The sequence below is a fragment of the Mustela erminea genome, chromosome 7 (assembly GCF_009829155.1).
Source record: "Mustela erminea isolate mMusErm1 chromosome 7, mMusErm1.Pri, whole genome shotgun sequence".
In the NCBI taxonomy this organism is placed as follows: domain Eukaryota; kingdom Metazoa; phylum Chordata; class Mammalia; order Carnivora; family Mustelidae; genus Mustela; species Mustela erminea.
This window is the reverse complement of record NC_045620.1, coordinates 46,065,446-46,084,064: the sequence shown is the minus strand read 5'-3', so window position 1 is coordinate 46,084,064 and position 18,619 is coordinate 46,065,446. Positions and strand designations below refer to the sequence as shown.

Below are 18,619 nucleotides of genomic sequence, written 5' to 3'. Positions count from 1 at the left end.
TTTTATAGTTTCTCTCTTACATTTAGGTCCTTCTTCCACTTTGAGTTAATTTTGTATACAGTGTGAACTTCATTCTTTTGCAGGTGGCTATCTAGTTGTCCCGGCACACTTTGTGGAAAAGATCATTTTCTTCCCATCAAATGGATTGGTGTCTTTGTCAAGGATTAAGTGACCATAGATGTTAGGATTTATTTCTGGATTATCAACTCTAGATTATATATAAATTGATATTTCATTGATCTATATGTCTATGCCAGTCCCACACTGTCTCAATTACTAGTTTTTTTTTTAAAGATTTTATTTATTTATTTGACAGAGATCACAAGTAGGCAGAGAGGCAGGCAGAGAGAGAGAGAGAGAGAGAGAGGAGGAAACAGGCTCCCTGCTGAGCAGAGAGCTCGATCCCAGGACCCTAGGATCATGACCTGAGCTGAAAGCAGAGGCTTTAACCCACTGAGCCCCCCAGGTGCCCAATTACTACAGTTTTTAAGTAAGTTTCAAATTGGGAAGTGTGAGTATTCCAATTCTGGTGTTCTTTTTCAAGACTGTTTTAGTTATTCTTGTTCCCTTGGATTTCCATATGAATTTTCGCATCAGCTTGTCAATTTATACAAAGAAACCAACTTGAATTTTGATGGGCATTTCATTCATCACTTTGTTTTTTGAAAGCACTTCAAATGAATATGCTAGTTTATGTTTATGCACAGAATTTTGCTCCAGTAGCAATGTGGTCCCAAGTTTTCCCATAAAACAATTAGAAAGCTTAAAAACACATGTTTATTTAGGATATCACATACAAACACAGGGTTTTAGTTTGTTTAATGACTTTATTTCCAACAGTTGTTACTGCTTATTAGTCATAAAAATCATCAAAATCATCAGCGGATGTGTTATGGTTTCTAGGACGTAAAGCAGCTTCAATTTCTGAGTTACTGTCATCAGACTCACCCCAGAAGGCTGGAAGAGAAAACCAGACAGTAATAGTATCTCTCCATCTAAACAGCTGGACTTCATCAGCCAAATAGTTTAATCAGACCGGACCACTGGCCTGCAAAAGACCTACTAGGGACAAGGAGGGATGAACCTGACAGATGCATCTGGAATGCGTGTCAGTACAGCACTCATTCGCACATTTCAGTGTGTTCTATGGAAAACACTGCAGAATATTTCCTTCCTTTTTGTTGTGCCCAGAACCTTGCTTCAGGATGGGTCTTTAAGGCCAGGATTACCATGGAAGCAGGGTTAGCTGGGTGTTTCGTCAGGCCTGGGACTGCCTCAGCTCAGTTGCTCCTGCCCTTTGATCTCCTCTGGTCCCCACAAGAGCAAAGGGGAGAAGGGAAGGCACAGGGAGAAGAGCATGAGTTGTGTGCTGAGACCAGGTTGTGCGTGCACATGGTTTACTTGGGAGGTGATCCTGGGAACCACAGGAGAGGCTAGAAGAGCAATGCGGGAAGAAAGGAAACCAACGGAGGGTGTGTTCATGAGGGAGCGGGCAGGGCACAAGGGGGCCCAGTCCTATAGGGCACCCTCTGAGAGACCAGAACTTCCCTCAAACTGTCTCAACAAAGAGTAAGGAGCTGGGGTTATTTATTGACCAATTTCCTCTTCTCATTGGGGGTTATTCTCAAGTAGGAGATCCACTCCCTGGCACTCTGGGCGGCCCTGTGGGGGCTGGGCATGCTCCCATGGCCAGACAAAGCCCTCAGGCAGATGAACACTGCCTACGGCCACCAAAGGCCACAAGCGTGCCTATGAACTGCACTGTAATCTCCAAGTTGGCCAGTCAGGATGTGGGGAGGACACAGTCTGCTACACTGACCATCTCCATGACCACTGATATCTCTGCTGTACTCACTGCCATTCTGTGATGACTTCTTATATCCAGTCCCATTTCACCCTTTTCCAACCTTGGAAAGCCTCCATCTACTGAGCAAACAGGTGGAGACTGGTCCCAATCGCAGCATTACAGGGTGCTCAAGCTACCAGTCCCACCCAGGTTGTTGGATTCACACCCATGCTCTCGATCACAGGCCACCCGGGAAGGGGGTCTAAGCTGACATGAGCAGAGCAAGCCCAAGCTCCACAGGAGACATGCCATCGTGCTGGCCTGCGAGGTGGGGGAGAGTCTCCCTGTGAGCTGGGGGTTCAAAGCTGAATAAGAACTCAAGGTGCTAAGGAAAAGGGAAAAACCACATGAGCAAAGGCACAGAGGAACAAGTGTGGTATCCAGGCACACCACATTTTCCTATGCTTCTCAAAGATTGGGTTTTTTACAAATTCAAGGTCTGTGTCAACCCTACATCAGGCAAATCTATTGGCACCATTCTTCAACAGCATTTGTTCACCTTGTGTCTCTGTGTCACATTTTGGTAATTCCCTCATTATTTTAAACCTTTCTGTTATTATTATACTTCATAGAGGGACCTGTGATCAGTGATCATGACTTGCTGAAGCTCAGATGATGATTAGCATCTTTTAGCAATAAAGTGTTTAATTATTTTTAAAGTATTTTAAATTAATGCTGATTAACATTTTTGTAGGCATAATGCTGTTGTACACTCAAGAAACTATAGTATAGTGTAAATACAATTTTATAGGCACTGGGAGACCAAAATTTTTATTTGGCTTTATTGCAGTGGTCTAGAACCAAATCTGCAATACCTCCAAGGTATGCCTTATATTTGGAAAAAGCTGGTTGTGACCTGACCCGAAGAGGACAAGACCTTGGAAGGAACACAGCTGGAAAGTAAGGAAGGGCCAGACCACAAAGGGATAAAGTTAGAGACTCTATCCTGCACCTAGTGGAGGGCACTAGCAATTTTTAACTAGGAAAGTAAGAAGGCTCAGTGAAGTTTTAGATGCTGGTGGCCAGGTAGAAGGCATTCAGGACTTGGGGAGGGATTGGATGTGAGGAAACCAGTTAAGGAGCCCTGTCATATCATGAGCAGTGGGTATTTGTGGGGTATTAGCTGTGAGGTTGGGGACAGAGGCAAAAAGTATTTCACAGGTAGAATATACCAATGTTGGCAATCAGTTGGATGTGGAGGCCAGGATACCATGCAAATTCATACTTGTGAATTAGAATGCTAAGCCACTGTGGCCCAGTGGCACCCCCATGTGTGGTCAGGTCCCGGCCCTGTCACTGAAGAACTGTGCCTCGAGCAGACCCTCCAATCCCCTCAGAGACTATGCCACCCTGGGGAGGGCTGCAAGGGCCCCCTGTGATCACAGGCACCCTCAAAGCCCTTACGTGAGGGTTCAGAAAACAGATAAAAGGTGCCCAACAACTCTCAGTAAAACACAAAATGAATTCTCTTACCTTTAGACTCTAAAGTGGTAGGTAGTTTCTTTTCATTTTCATGCCTGAAAAATAAAGAAATAGCCTAAGTCCTGAAAAAATAGTCCTATCAGACTGATATTTTTGCAATGAGCACATGAGCGAAGTCCGTGTGATGCACTGAAAGGCCAGGCATTTTATGCGTGCTCCCCACGTTTTTTGTTTTGTTTTGTTTTTAAGATTTTGTTTATTTGTTGGAGACAAACAGATACAGAGAGAAAGATAGAGAATGAGCAGGGGGAGCGGCAGAGGGAGAAGGAGAAGCAGTCTCCTTGCTGAGCAGGGAGCCTAATGTCGGGCTCGATCCCAGGACCCTATATTCTTCAAGTCTTAAGAGCAAGAAGAAAATGTTAGGACTATGGTGGCCAGAGGTATTTGCCATGGTGGGTGGGTCGCTGTTGCGACAGCATCATAGGGTCTCTGAGTGTGTTCTCTGCTGGTTCTTCAGAGACCGGATCAGACTGCTCCTGTGGGCACAGCTTGTAGCATTGGACAAGGAGCCCACAGGCAGTGAGGCAGAGCACGGACTTCCTGTTGACAGCCCTCTCAAAAACAAGAACGGGCAAAGTTTTGGCACTTTGAGACAAGCTAAAAGTAAAATACTTGAGAAATGTAAGTATTCTGGACACCAGTGTGTAGGTTTCTAAGTATCCCATGCACAAAATGCTAGTGTCTGTGGCATCTAATACCGAGTAATGTGCTCCTGCCAAGGTATTCACTGGCATCAGATTGATAGACTGTTTCATTAAAACAGATTCCGTCCAGGCTTTTAGATGAGTAAAATGAAGAATACAGACCCCAATGTGCACGGTCTCTGCTCAGGGTTAGAACCCCAGTTCCCCTGATATAGGAAACCTTGTAAACTCACCTTCTCCCTCCCTATGGTTAACCTATGCTTAAAAACCTGCTGTTGGCCAGAGCTGCCATAATTTATCGAGTTGGTTTGTTTCTTTTTCTGTAGAATAAGCTCCACTCAGGTATCATTTTTCTGGGTTCAAAATCTGCCAACACTCCCTTTAAACTTGGTGCCTGTTTCATGATCTGCCATGACCTCAGCTACCTGCAACTATTTCCCCATGGGCCAGCTCTGTGGCCATGAAAGAGGGCCTGGTACTCACCAGCAGTCACAGAGGTGACAGGGAAGGTGGCCGCCATCCACATGGGTCCATCTGACACGAAGTACTAGCCCCCTCCCCACCCCTAATACACACACAGACACACACATACACACACACACACACTCTAGATGCAACTACTGGGTTGGGTGTTGTCTACTGTTTACCTACTTCCCATTTCATACAGACACTGGTCCAGATGGAGGGGCAGAGGTGGATTTGACAATGCTGGTGGTACAGAGAGGCTAATTTTCCAGGTGTAGTCCAAGTAATGAGAGTTGCAGGGGAAGAGGGCAAGAGTGCCAAGGGCTGGGAGAACCTGGAGCACAGGGTAGGTGATGGGTGCCTGCAGGGCACCTCCTGGATCCTGCTTTGAAAGCTGGAGTGGACCTCACAAGCCGCGATGGAGAAGGAGGATGTGGTAGGGTGTGGTAGTGGCGAGCCCCTGGAAAGAACAAGGGCACTATGGCCCCCACCACTTCTCTGTGCTTCAGAAGTATGTCCAGTGCTCATGTGCTAGCTCTACTTCGATGCTTTCAAAGTTCCTTGTGGTCAACACGCCCATCCATTACCAAACTCACGATCTCCCCAGTGTGGTTCACTTCCCCTGCTGGGCCAAGCCCCTCCTATCTCAGCCAAGAGCACCTGGAGCCTCTGTTCCCTCCCCAACCCCTTCCACTCCTCTGCCCTCCTACACCCAATCAGCCCTTAGGTCCTGCCAATAGGCCTCCCAGTACTTCGTGAAGTCCTTGCTCTTCCCTTTGCACTGTTGCTACCCAGCCAACTACACCAGCATCTCTGTCTACACTTTGTAACCACCCCTAGTAGGTGATGCCACAAACACTGCATCCCCTACAGTCCATTTTCCACTCAGAAGCAAGAGTGAACTCGTCAAAACACAAACCTGATCACTCCACTTCCTCGCTAAAGACCCTTGATGTCTTCCTGTTGTTTTTGGGCAAAAGCCCTAAATCCTGAACAGTACCTCCAAGGCTGATCCCCAGACTTGGTTGGGTCCTTCTGCTACAACCTACCCATTGCTCCTCTCCTGCACCACCGCCACGATAGTAATCTTCATCCAAGTTGCCACTTCACAAGCATCTGTGTAACGAACACATGTGTGATCACGCCCCCTCCAGAGTATGAGCTCTGTGAGGGCACAGACCCTACCTGTTTGGCTCAGGGTAACCCAGTGCTTTGCACTTAGTGGGTGTTTGGGGATTATGTGTGGAATGAAAAGAGGAACCTCACTAAGAGCAGGGCCCTGCTTAAAGACACCTGACCAATATGTGCTGATATATGCTGACAAAGCATTTGATTTGCAGGTTTCTGCTTATGGGATTTCAGAATCAGGTTTAAGTTTCTTATTGGAAATGTGCAAGAAATATGTTGCAGAACTAAACATGTGTGGTTCACCTACTGAGAAAGGTGGAAAATGCCTCTAGGTGTTTCCTACTCCATCCCCACATCTTTGGGGAAATTATTTTTCCCTGGAGGAAGCCATCTCTGCATGCCAGAAAGTGCGTGACACCCCAAAGTTGATCTGAATTGCACAATTCTTCAGGTCAACGTTTCTTTTGGAGCTATACCTAACATGTAAAGCTCAGACGAGGCCCATGGGCATGGTGGGAGAACATTCCCCGGAACTAGATATAGCCAATTTGTCTAGCTACTACAGCAAATTAGAGACCAAACATTTTCAGTTTGGAAAGCAGAAAAAAATGGAAGAGTTAGTCTTACAGGCCATGAGATAGGGTCGCCATAGCCTGTCACACATGCTTGGAACCGGACTGCTTCATCTTCCCTGAGAGAACGCAAGTAACATTTCCATCTTATAATGCCCAGGTTAGCAGAGGTTTGCCTTAATGAGCCAGAGAGCAAACGCCTTGGGCGTTGTGGGCCATCTGGTCTTAGTCACAACTGCTCACTTCTGTGGTTGTGGCATGACAACAGTTGTGAACAATGTGTAAACTGTTACAATTCAACCTCTATAGGCAGGCACTACAATTTGAATTTCCCAGGACTTTTAGGTGTCATGTAACATTATTCTTCTTTGGATTCCTCCCAACCATTTAAAAATATAAAAACCACTCTTAGCTAGCTGGCTGTACAGGACCAGGCGGCGGCCAGGCCTGGACTTTGCCTTGGGGCCACAGTGCACCAAGCCTGTTGCACGGGTGACGCGTGCCATACTTGCAGCCCATCAAAGGGCCTGCCTTTCCCCTTCAGTCTTCATGGTAACTCCTGGGATCCAAGACAGCAGACTTGACTATTTCCCATGGTTAGACTTTAGACTTTGCTTTTAAATGCTGCAGATTTTCCCAGTAGGTTTGGCAATTTCTCCCCTTAGCTGTACAGTAAATACCATGTACCCATGAAGGGGATGTTCAATTGTTAACCTTATGCCGTATTGGCCTTATCACATAGCTTCCCTCTTTCTATCCAGCAAGCTATCTTATTTGTGATGAATTTCAGTAATTGTTTATAAATCCCCTGTCATTGATAAATCAGATTGGGGAACTCAAGTCAAAGTCACTTTTGTGTTCATCCTTGCTAAACTTGAGACATTAAGGTTGGCCAGGGTCTTAATAGGTTACAGTCTGAGAGCAGCACCTGGCACTACGTGTGCAATCATGGCAACACACAGAGTACTAAAGAAATAGTTGAAATTATGGGCGCCGACTGTCCATTTTATAGCAGTACAAGGCTAATGTAGCTAGAAATAGTTAATCAGATTAACACAGTCAATATCAACACAGTTAGATGGCAAGGTCTATTGTAAACATGAAGTTTTGCTTTGTGGAACCAACAAGTAGAGTAAAAATGAGCTAAGGAAAGCCTATGAGTTTCTAGGAAATCTATTATTAAATTATAGCAGGGCATTTATGGTTTGATTATCAATCCAGCACTTTCACTGTCTAGGTGGTAGGGCCCGGGAGGCTGAGCGGGATGTGTCTCAAGACACACAGTGCTAGCAGATGGAGGGGACGAGGTGGGGCAGAGGTCCTCCTGGCTCACGGATACTTCCCTAAGGCATGCATTGCAAAGACCTTTCCCCACAGGAACCGGTGAAAAATGGTCACACAGTAGGGTGGGGAGAACCTACGTTGGTACTGGTCCCTATCCCAGTGTTGGACTGCTGATGGGATACAGTGCCAGCTCTGGGGCCAGAGAGCCTCTGCCCACCCCCCATCCCCAGCCCCCATGCTCAACTCTGCTCCCTGTGTGGCCCTGGGTAAGCCCTACCTCTCTGAGCATCTGTTTTCTGTCCGCAAAATGGGGGTAGTAAGGTCTTCCTTGCAGTGTCCTGGTCAGCTTTGAGACAATCACGCTCAACAGCCTGGGAGCAGTAGGTCTCAGGGGGTGGCCCTGCCACACATTTACAGCTTTTGGGTGAACAAGGGCATGTGCTTGGTTTAGTGATGTGCAGTCATGGGGTCTAAGTGGAGGTGACAGGTCCTCTGGCACAGTGGCTAAGGAAAGGGAAAGTCTGGGGACAGACTGAAAGGCAACAGGCCCAAGACGCATGAAGTCTCCTCCCTGAGGAGCCTGATGGGTGGGACGGGGAAGAGACTAGGGAACTGCCTCTGCTGGGCCTGGTACATGCAGATGGGCCAAACCTCTCCTCTCCAATGGGCTGTTCATTCGTTTGCTCACTCACTCGTTTGCTCACTCACTCATTCTCTCTCTCATAAATCCCGTACAGGTGACACTACACATCAGCTCTGTGCTGGGCCTGCAGCCATAAGCAAGACACATTTCACCTCTGCCTGGGCCTCTCATGCTTCATTGGGGAGACAGACAGCAAAATAAGAACTGTGACATCAGCCAAAAAAGGCAACTGCAGGGTGGGCCAAGAATTGACGGCAGCAGAATTAGGGGGCAAGAGCCAAGCCCCTAACGTGTGCCAAGAGCCCACAAGCCCTTGTCAAATTCAGGGCCAGGAGCCAGACATCCTTTCTCCAACAGACAGGATGGCAGTCAGGTAAGGATTCCAGGAAGCCACTCAAAATGTGTACACCTAGTGTGCTTCTTGGAAGCCAAATGTAGAGTGTGTGAGCAGAGCGTACACAGTCAAAGTTGACTGCAACAGTCTCCCTTGGGAAACGTGCATGTGCACATGGCCTTTCCTCTTCCACACGCTTGTGCAGAGACCTTTGTGGAAAGCTCCCTGTGGAAAGGGTACATGATGCCGCCCAGAGGTGAGAGCATCTAAGACAAATGCCCAAGTGAACAGTAGAGCTATATACAGATGTTCACACACTCAGCAAGTTCTATGGTTTTTGAGCACTGGTAACCAACAAAATCCCCCCAGGCCCTAGTGAGGAGCTCACAGTGGGGGGCAAGGTACCTGCAAATGGCTACCAACCCTATGTTACAGATGATGCTAGAACTAGCCATGGTGCCACAACAGGGGCATACTGTATGACCAGATCCTCTGCTTAGGAAACTTTTAGAAAGTTAATAGTTATACCTTGACAGTCTAGTGGGCATTGGCCAAGTGAAAGAGTGGGGCAGAAACATTCCAGCAAAAGAGCAAGACTAGAAGCTGGTGCATATGATGCAGCAGGTTGTATGAGGACATGACATGAGGCTGTCCAGTGGGCATAGGGCATGTGGGAACAGGCTGGGGGGCACTGCAGATGATGGGACACATGGTACTTGAGTGGGGCCATGGGAAGAGGAATCTGGAAAACAGTCAGTCCTGGGGGATATCCCAATATTAGTAACACAATGACTTTCAACCTCATGGTCAGTATCATTGCTTTAAAGGAAAAATGCGTCCACAGCCTATTAACAAGCTACCCAAGTTACTGTGACTTTGAGGTCATGTCAGCAGAGTCTGGCAATGAGACTATTAGGACGGATCCTGCCGAGAGCAGGGTGTATGGTCGTGGGGACAATTGGGAGGGTCTCCTACTGGCAAGTGCCCTTCTGGTTCTAGGCTCTTACTTTAAGACTGAAAATAACTAGTAAGAAGATGTGATCTATAGGGGTGCCTAGGTGGCGCAGTGGGTTAAAGCCTCTGCCTTCGGCTCAGGTCATGATCCCAGAGTTCTGGGGGAGGTCTCTGCTCAGCAGGGAGCCTGCTTCCCCACCCCTCTCTGCCTTCGTCTCTGCCTACTTGTGATCTCTGTAAAAAAAAAAAAAAAATAGAATTAAAAAAAAAAAGATTAAAATAAAAGGTGTGATCTATAGACCGACTTCTAATTTTAATGATTTGACTGTTAGCTAGAATTGGTATTAAAATGTCTCAAACTGCATCTTCGGCTAGAATTTTTCTTAGAGGAGACATATACTTCTGAAAAACAGAAGGAATGAAATAATTCAGGAAGAAAAAAACCCCACAGGTATGCCAACAAATCTTTGTAAACAGTAATTTCAAGTTTTCTTAAGAGCAGACGGAAAGCAGACACACTTTTAATTTGACAAAGTCCGAGCGCCCCCTGATGGTTAGCCAGGGGCCCTGCAGCAGATGCCTTTTTTTTTTTTTTTGTAAAGCTGCCTGTGGGGGTCAACTTGTTAACTCCTTCCCTTCAGCTAGTCAAGCAAGGGACTGGCTCTTCCATGCTCAGTGTAGAAAAAATAAAGTATGTGGGTTTGTGAGAAGAAACATGGAGGATATTTAGGCAGCTGCTTATTCAATGACATTTAAGGAGAATGTAGATTTGTTTAGCCAGAGACGGGGAATGGGGACTTTAATAGGAGAGCCTAAAGGACTTCCAGAAACTGCATTTTTATTTCACTGGTACTGATTCCTTGTGATCTTTGTATTAGCCCAAGGGAAAATGGCACAGTGACCAGGCAAGAAGAGTGTTCCCAGGGTCCCCACCAGAGCATCAGCTGCAACCTAGCGCCCTCCACTGGCCACGTGTGTGGCTGCAGGGTGGGCACAGAATGCCACCCACAGTGGCCCCGCCAGGGTGCTGCGCCTGGGTGACTTCTGCTACCTTTCCCCCAGGCAATTATGTTGCAAGCACACATCCTTTTCTTCCCGTAAAATGTTATCTCGATCTGGCCAGTAAACTGAAGTTATACACGACAGGCTGTTAAAATATACTCTCCATTGAATAAATGGATCCCGGAGCATGAAAACTGCTTCCTGAGGAAGGTAAAGCGAGACAATGTTTGCAGAGGAGAGGAAGCTCTGGCATGCACCCCTGAACAAAAGGGAACAAGTGGTCTTTACTCGGAGAACGGCTTCCTATTAGGACTCACTCCTTCGTACATTATGCCTTTCATCCCCACTCAACCACAAAATGATTTTGCTGAAGCAAATACAATGGTAGAAAAAGATTTACACTGAAAGAATCTTTAATAATAAACTGTTGCCGATCTGCCTACTTGCCCGTGATTTATAATACAATAAACATCGGATTCTATTACGGCTCATGCACTGAAGCTGCTGCTCAGAAAAACGGAATATGAAAGCACCCGGATCCCACCACCATCACAATGAAATGAGCATGTATAAATGTGCTAAGAGTATCTCTTTGCATCTTTTATAGCTTGTGTGTATTAATCTGTAACGCTTATTAAGAAAGTCATTGCTATGCAAAGCAGCACCCAATCCCTTTCTCTGGCTTTTCAACAGAGTGCACTGTTTAGCCAATAGGACGGACCCTCTGGCCCTCATTCTGCATTCATCACAGGCAACATTTGCACAATGTATCTCTCAAAGGCGGCTGAAAAGAAGGCCTTAATACTCATGTAAACAACTGCAAACCAATTACTTAATGAATCAGGCCCACACATAATGAGGTGCAGACAAAGAGCTATAAATGCATTTTTGCACCCAAGCCGCTGCTTTAAAGTAAAATCCCTCAGCTGTAGTTTGGGCTTAACTAGCACATCATAATTATTGTCTCTAGGACATCAGAGGAAGCCATTTTTTTTTTTTTTTTTAAGGTCCAGCAGGGTCTTTTTTTTTTTTTTTTTTTTTTTTTTTTTTTTTTTTTTTGAGGTTGCTCATCAGCTCACTGACAAAATAGAGCAAAGAAGAATTTTAAAAAAGTGCTACAGCAGCACCGCACTGTTATGTTTATTCTCAAGTACTGGGTTTCGAGACCACTTGTAAAAGCAATAAAGCACGAGGAGTGACTGCAGTAAGTGGGATCCTTAAATGTAAGCCTCTAAGAAATTTCAGTGAATCCAGGCACAAACCACAAACCTAGAGCTCTCCAAAGCCCAGGGTGCTATACTAACAACACCAAACCCAGCACAGCAACCACACCATGACATACAGCACACCGAACCCACACACTCAACATCCAGGCCTTTTCATCACCGGATTATTACCAAGGGTCTAGAACCAAAGATTCCTTGATTTTTCCCACCTTCTTAAAGGGGGGTGATAAGATGACTTGTAATTTATTTAGAAAAATAATTTCACGTAGGAACGATACGTCCTTGCTTCAGAATGAAGGGGGAAGAAAGTGTGAATTTACTTTAGTAACATACAGACACAAGACCGAGTTAATGTTCTTGGGGCCCAGCTGCTTTCTGTATTTTAAAACTGCCTCAGGTGTATATACCTATAAAGACAAGTTAAAGAAGAATTGAGCTTTTCTGTGCCCTTAAGATATAACAGAAAAGAGCACTTCTAAGAAACTTTTTTTTAAATTTCTTTTCAGCGTAACAGAATTCATTGTTTTTTGCACCACACCCAGTGCTCCATGCAATGCGTGCCACTTCTAACAATCTTTAAGAATTATAGGATACGTTATTCAGCCAAATGGTAATAGGATGCCCTGAAACTACCTGTAGAACTCACTACCTTTAAAATTTCCTTTAGAAGACCCAGAATTGAATTTACAGTATAACCCAAAAAATAGAACACTTCAGCACTCTTCCTGTTCCATGATTCATTTCCTCCCACTTCCTTCAAAAACAAGGACGAAAACCCAGGTATTACAGATGCTAATTTCTGAGAACTACATGAGTGATTTTCTAAAATTGAACTTGTCAGGTTTCTAAATGAACGATCTAATTTTAGAATGTCATTTCAAGATATTCTGAGTCCTAAAAATATCACATTTTTTTTTTGTTTTTACAATGTTTTTCAAAATAAAAGTGAAAGCATTTAAAAAATACTAGATTTCTGGATCAAATCATTTTATCTTATAGGACACCATATATGACATTAGATATGTAGTTTCTGTTTTAAAATTTCATCAGGGTAAGAAGTTAATTAAAAAGTAACACAATCATCTAGAGGACATCGCATAAATGAGAACTGTTATCACAAAAGGAAATTTGTGCAGTTTTAAGCAACATGCAGCCCAAAGCCAAAACGGTAGGTATCTCCTCAGACAACTGCTTCTGTCCCCACTGATAAATTCTTTTTGACCCAATGCTACCGCATGGTCTGTATTTCATGTTGGAGACAAATCCAGCACACAACTCACCAACTCACATATTGTTGCCTGGAAAACTTAAGAGAAGGGCTACATTTTCCACAGATGTGAAAGTATAAATTTTGTTCTTTATGGACAATAAGCAGGGAAGTTGCAGGAAAGGAAAGGGTAACCCAGCCCAAAGGCTTGGTGAAAAAGAGGAATACGAAAACAAATCCCAGGCAATTGCCAGTATATATGTCAGCCGCCTCAGGAAGAAGAAACAGGCCACTTTATTTCTTTTAAGGCCCGATGTTTTCTCTCTGCCCTTTTCCGACACCCTTCATTGTGTGGTCTCTAAGCAGCCCTACTGCGAGCAGCTGTAGACGCTAATTTGTGGTTCACTGAGGTGTCAATTGAGTCTTAAACCAACGAAACAACAGCTGCAAAACAATGCTTGGCTCTGGTGCAAATATTTTCAAAGGTAGACTGAAGTTTCTACTGTTATTTCAGATCAACAAAACCCCAAACCGTAACCTTCCCTTGAGTCACACAACAAAATAATATGCAGCCAGAGTTTCATTCATTACGGAGTGACATTTCTCATCTTGTCGACGCTGTTCAGAAAGGCTTTCACGACTTTACCTTGACAAAGGACTTCCTTTGCTCGATGAAAAACTAGCCTCCGACACGATTTTGTTAGTTGTCTTTGTCTTGAATGTCCCACTGCCAATGTTCAAACCTGTGATAAGCACAAATGTGGAGAGTGAGTGCTGGTCACCACACAGCGAAGAAATGCACTGAATGGAGCAGCAGCCGCACAATAACTTTGGTGAAACAAACGTTGACGGGGAAGATGCTGTTCAAGCCACAGAAGGCAAAGGAGCTTCTGAGGCAAGGAACACGTTGGCAGCATACTGAAAGGAAGTGTGTGTGTGTGTGTGTTTGTGGTGGTGGGGGGATGTTTTGGGGACAAACTGAAACCACAAAAAAGTAAAAATCACTCAAAGAGCTCTATTTTAAATGACCAAGACACACAAGTACACACATGGATCTCTTCCCTGGCACTAAGCACTGATAATCCACCTTGTTGTAACATGTGGACACGGGCAGTGAGAGATCACCAAAACGATGGGTGCTGGGAACCAGGTCTCAGAAATCACTGACACCCCAGGGTGACAGTTACCCCTCTGCCAAATCCTCTTTTTCCCATCTTGTTGAGAAGAATGAACCTCGATTAAAAGCCATCAAGGCCACTCTTTACCCAGCATGAAAAGGTTGATGGGAAGATGCACAATCTATCTCTTCCCTGGAGAGGGGGGACCAGACCGTCCCCACAGGGCAGGCCTGCCCCCCCACCTCCTGGGTGCCCCTGGAGGTGTCGGCTACCAGTCTGATTCTGAACTGGTGGTCACTAGTATCATGGATGGAGAGTGCACGGGCATCGCTGGGAAACGCACCGGCCGAGCTTCTGACCTCAAAGAACCTCCATAGCCAAGTGATGTGCTTAACAAGGTGTCCACATTTGCCCGAAGAGAGTCCCCACATGCTTAAAAAGACGAGGTCTTTTCAGACATGAGAACAAAGGCACAAGGTTTAAGTGGCTTGCCTTCGTGACAGGTCCAGAGACACAGCCTAAGACATTTGACACAAAAAGTAACTGAAATCTGCACTTCTTCCATAGTTAGAGTTGAGGGTGCACACCCCTGCTACTATGTGTAACAAACTTGTAAGGTCTAACAGGGATGCATGGCTTCCATTTCCCTCTGCCCTCCCAGCCCACTTCCTGCTTTTCTTTGGAGCTCAGAGAAGTTCCTGGGATCACAGTGGGTGTGAATGTGAAAAAGTAATCATAACCAAAGGTAAAGCAAATGCCAGAAGCAGCATCTAACTACAACGAAAGCCAGGACCATGAGAAACACTTCTGTGATCCCAGTGCTAGAAAATCTGGACACTTGCAAAGCAAACAGCATCATTTTGAGGGTAGGGCAAGGAAACTGAATGTAGGGGTGCCTAATGATACAACCTATCACTTCACTTAAGAATAGGTTAATCAATGGATATACTAGTTATTACTATATAAATAGTACCAAGCCACTTGATATACATGCTATAATTTATGTCAAATTTACTTATCCTTTGAACCTGTCCAATGAACTATAGCAAATATACTTACCACAAACAGATTTGTGGAGTCATCTTCCAAACGTGTTGTTTGCTGATGGGCTGTACTGCTCTGAGAGAGGCCTCACCCTCTTGAGGCCCCATTTGTAACATGAGGGGTTAGAGAAATACTTTCTAAGATCCCTCTGGACTCTAGTTCTGTGACTCAAATGTGAAGAAGGGGATGAAAAGTCCAGTTGAGGGTTCACAAGTGTTGTATCTTTCCAAAGTCCTGCTTTCTACAGCAACAGACAGCATGGTCTCATGTTTGTGGAGATGAGGTCACCACCACCAATGCTCTTCGAGGACTTTTCTCTCACAGGTGCTGTGCTGGGCATTTAACCTGCAGTGACTCACTGCATCCTCAAAACAACCAAAATAACTGAACTTTGCAGCAACTGATTCTAACACTAATATTATCTAGGAAATAGCTCCCCAAAGACAAGTGAAGTCTGAACCACTGTAAGTACGTCCCTCCAAAAAAAACAGTCTGTCTCATGAGACAACTGGGAAACCCGGATGTGGATTGGGAATTACGTGATTAAAAAAAAAAATCATTATTCTGGTAGGTGAAATTAAGACATGATTGTTTATATAAAAATAAGAAAGTCATTAAAACATACTTTAATGCATTTACTTTCTCAAAGGGAGCTGAGGTGACTCATACTAAAAAAAAAATGTGTAATAAGAGAAAAACCACTAAGAACAATAAAAATACAATAACAGAATGTATGAAAACAAAGAAAATTACAGTTCCAACAAGGGGTGCGTGAGTGGCTCAGTGGGTTAAAGCCTCTGCCTTCAGCTCAGGTCATGATCCCAGGGTCCTGGGATTGAGCCCCGCATTGGGCTCTCTGATCAGCAGGGAGCCTGCTTCCCTTCCTTTGTCTCTGCCTGCCTCTCTGCATACTTGTGATATCTCTGTCAAATCAATAAATAAAATCTTTAAAAAAAAATCCTATGTTGAAGGAACTATATTTAAGCTTAAAATTTAGTTTTACTGTGATTTAGAGTATTTTCATTTAAAGAGCTCTAAGTCCTCCAACATTCTGGGGAGGGAAGGTGGCCCAGCATGATGTTCCCATTGATGATTAAGAAACTGGGAAATGTAGGGAAGGGAAGGAATTTGGGGTATATCCAGTGGAGTTACTATCACAACATCCCAGGTAGAATCTGAGGGTCTTTTTAGCTCTTTGTTGCCATGCTGGGAGCCAGCACATATCTAGGAGGGGGGACTTCTAAACTGTTATTCATTAAGAACTGAAAAAGTACTGGTTTAGTCTGACCTGGTGACAATTTGTTACAGAGCAATCCCCAGAAACCTTCCAAGGATGACCGCCCTTGCCTGAACACAGCACCAGTTGCCAGCCCGTCCCCCGGACACTGGCTTCAGGTGCTGAGTATGCCCTGCTTACCTGATAGCTGTAATACAGAAACATCTGCCTTTTGGAATCTGTCTTCAGTGTGATTTATATTATCCTGCAGGGTAGACTGCTTCAGCAACTGGTAGGCTTTTGTTTCTACAGATTTAAGAAAAGACACAGATAAGTGGATATCCACATGCAAAAGAATGAATTTGGACCCCTGCCTTATACCACACAAAAATCAATTCGAAATGGATTACAGACTTAAACACAAGACCTAAGACTATTAAATCCCTGGAAGAAAACATAGCAGAAAAGTTTCAGGACATTGGACTTGGCAATGACTTCTTGGATGATACCATGGTGAAACCGAGTTGACAAAATTAAAAATGGACAAATGGAACTCTAACAAACTTATAAACTGTTGCATGTCAAAGGAAAAAAGTGAACATAGTGACAAGGCAGCCTACAGAATGGGAGACAATGATTGAAATAACATATCTGATTAGCGGTTAATATCCAGAATATATAAGGAACTCCAACAACTTGATACCACCCAGTGAAAAGGTGGGGAAAGAACCTGAACAGACTTTCTCCAAAGAAGACATACAAATGGCCAATAAACACAAGAAAAGATGCTCAAAATCACAATCATTAGGGAAATGGAAATGAAAAACACAATGAGATAATCACATCTGACCCATGAGGATGGCTACTATCAAAAGAACGGAAAATAACAAGCATTATCAATGATGCAGAAAAGTTGGAGCCCTGTGCACTACTGGCGGGAGTGTTTTCGAGATGGTGCCACCATTCTGAAAAATACTATCAAGGTTCCCCAACAAGTTACAAATAGAACTGCAACATGATCCAGCAATCCTACTTCTGAGTATATATTCAAAAGAACTGAAAGCAGGGTCTTGAAGAGATATTGGCACACCCGTGTTGCCTGCAGCCAAGAAACAGAAGGCACCCAAATGTCCATCAAGAGATGATAAGCAAAATGCAGCATACACATACAACTGAATATTAAGAGCTTTTAAAAAGAAGGAAATCCCAACACATGCTACAACACAGATGAACTTTGAGGGCACAATGCTAAGTAAAATAAGCAGTCTGAAAAGAACAAATACTGTATGATTCTGGACATATGACATTCTGGACACTGACTATTGAAAGTAGTCAAAATGATAGAAACAGAAAGTGGAAAGGTGATCACTAGGGCAGGGGAGAAGGGGAAGGGGAAATCAGTGTTTGGTGGGTATAGCAGTTCAGTTCTACAAGATGACAAAGTTTCAGGCAGCTGTCGCACAACGATGTGACTGTGTTGTATACTACTGAATTGTACACTTAACTTGGTTAAGATGGTAAATTTAATGTTATGTATTTTTTTTTATCACAATTAAAGAAAAAAGTAGAGTGACCAGACATCCCAATTTGTCCATGACAATTCAGGTTTATGCCTATTGTCCCAGTATGACTATGAATTGAATCCCCTTCTGGAACAGTGACTTAGCTGGTCATCCAGACCAAATGTAGAGTGTTGGTAAAGTCTGGCTACTGACTGAAGAAAAAAAAACCTATAAAAAACATTAGAACACTGATTGGATAGTTGATGATACTGATAAATTATTATTAATTGTTTTAGTTATGGGAAAAAAAAGACATAAATACAAGATATTCTTTCTAAAAAAGATTTTATTTATTTGAGAAAGAGTGAGCGAAAGCGTGAGAGTGCGGGGTGAGGGGCGAGGGGCGGAGGGAGCAGCAGACTCCTCGCTGACCAGGAAGCCTGATATGGGGCTCAATCCTGGGACTGTGGGATCATGACATGATCCAAAGGCAGACACTTAACCAACTGAGCTACCCAGGCACCCCAATACAGAATATGCTACTACCCAGAGAGAAGTTTCTTAAATTCTTCCTATGATGTTAACACTGTTCAAATACATGCAAATTATTTTTTGAACTGTCACATTTTAGAAATTCTGAAAACAAACAAAAAACAATTTAGTTGAACCCAGGTTTCAAGATTCGAAGACCTGTTGTAGGAGTTTATCTGAAGTGGCCAAATTCCAGTCATTATTTTGAATGAAGCTGTAGTTAAGGCTCCACATCCTACTAAAATGATTTCTCTCTTCTCTGGGCTTTGCAGAAGTCACTAGAGGAACAAATTCAAGAGTCCAGCCCTGACTGCCTTGGTCTCCCAGTCCCTCTGCAGGCACTCCTGGCTCTAGAGGGCAACAAGGGCCGGGGAAAGGCTGGGTGAGGGCAGAAGGGCCAGGAAGACCAGCGGCCACAGGA

The 18,619-nt window shown here is 44.3% G+C and overlaps 1 protein-coding gene across 3 annotated transcripts in view; it reads right to left on the bottom strand.

The window, feature by feature from the left end:
• Nucleotides 1-807: 807 nt before the first annotated feature.
• KIZ (kizuna centrosomal protein) overlaps nucleotides 808-18,619 on the bottom strand; it is a 129,281-nt gene continuing 111,469 nt past the window's right edge. For all 3 annotated transcript variants that reach the window (XM_032351559.1, XM_032351558.1, XM_032351557.1), the window contains 4 exons: nucleotides 16,367-16,471; nucleotides 13,434-13,530; nucleotides 3,320-3,363; nucleotides 808-957 (listed from right to left, as the gene is read on the bottom strand). In XM_032351559.1, coding sequence (XP_032207450.1) covers nucleotides 854-957; nucleotides 3,320-3,363; nucleotides 13,434-13,530; nucleotides 16,367-16,471 — 350 coding nt within the window. In that variant the 3' untranslated portion in view covers nucleotides 808-853. The remainder of the gene's footprint in view (nucleotides 958-3,319; nucleotides 3,364-13,433; nucleotides 13,531-16,366; nucleotides 16,472-18,619) is intronic.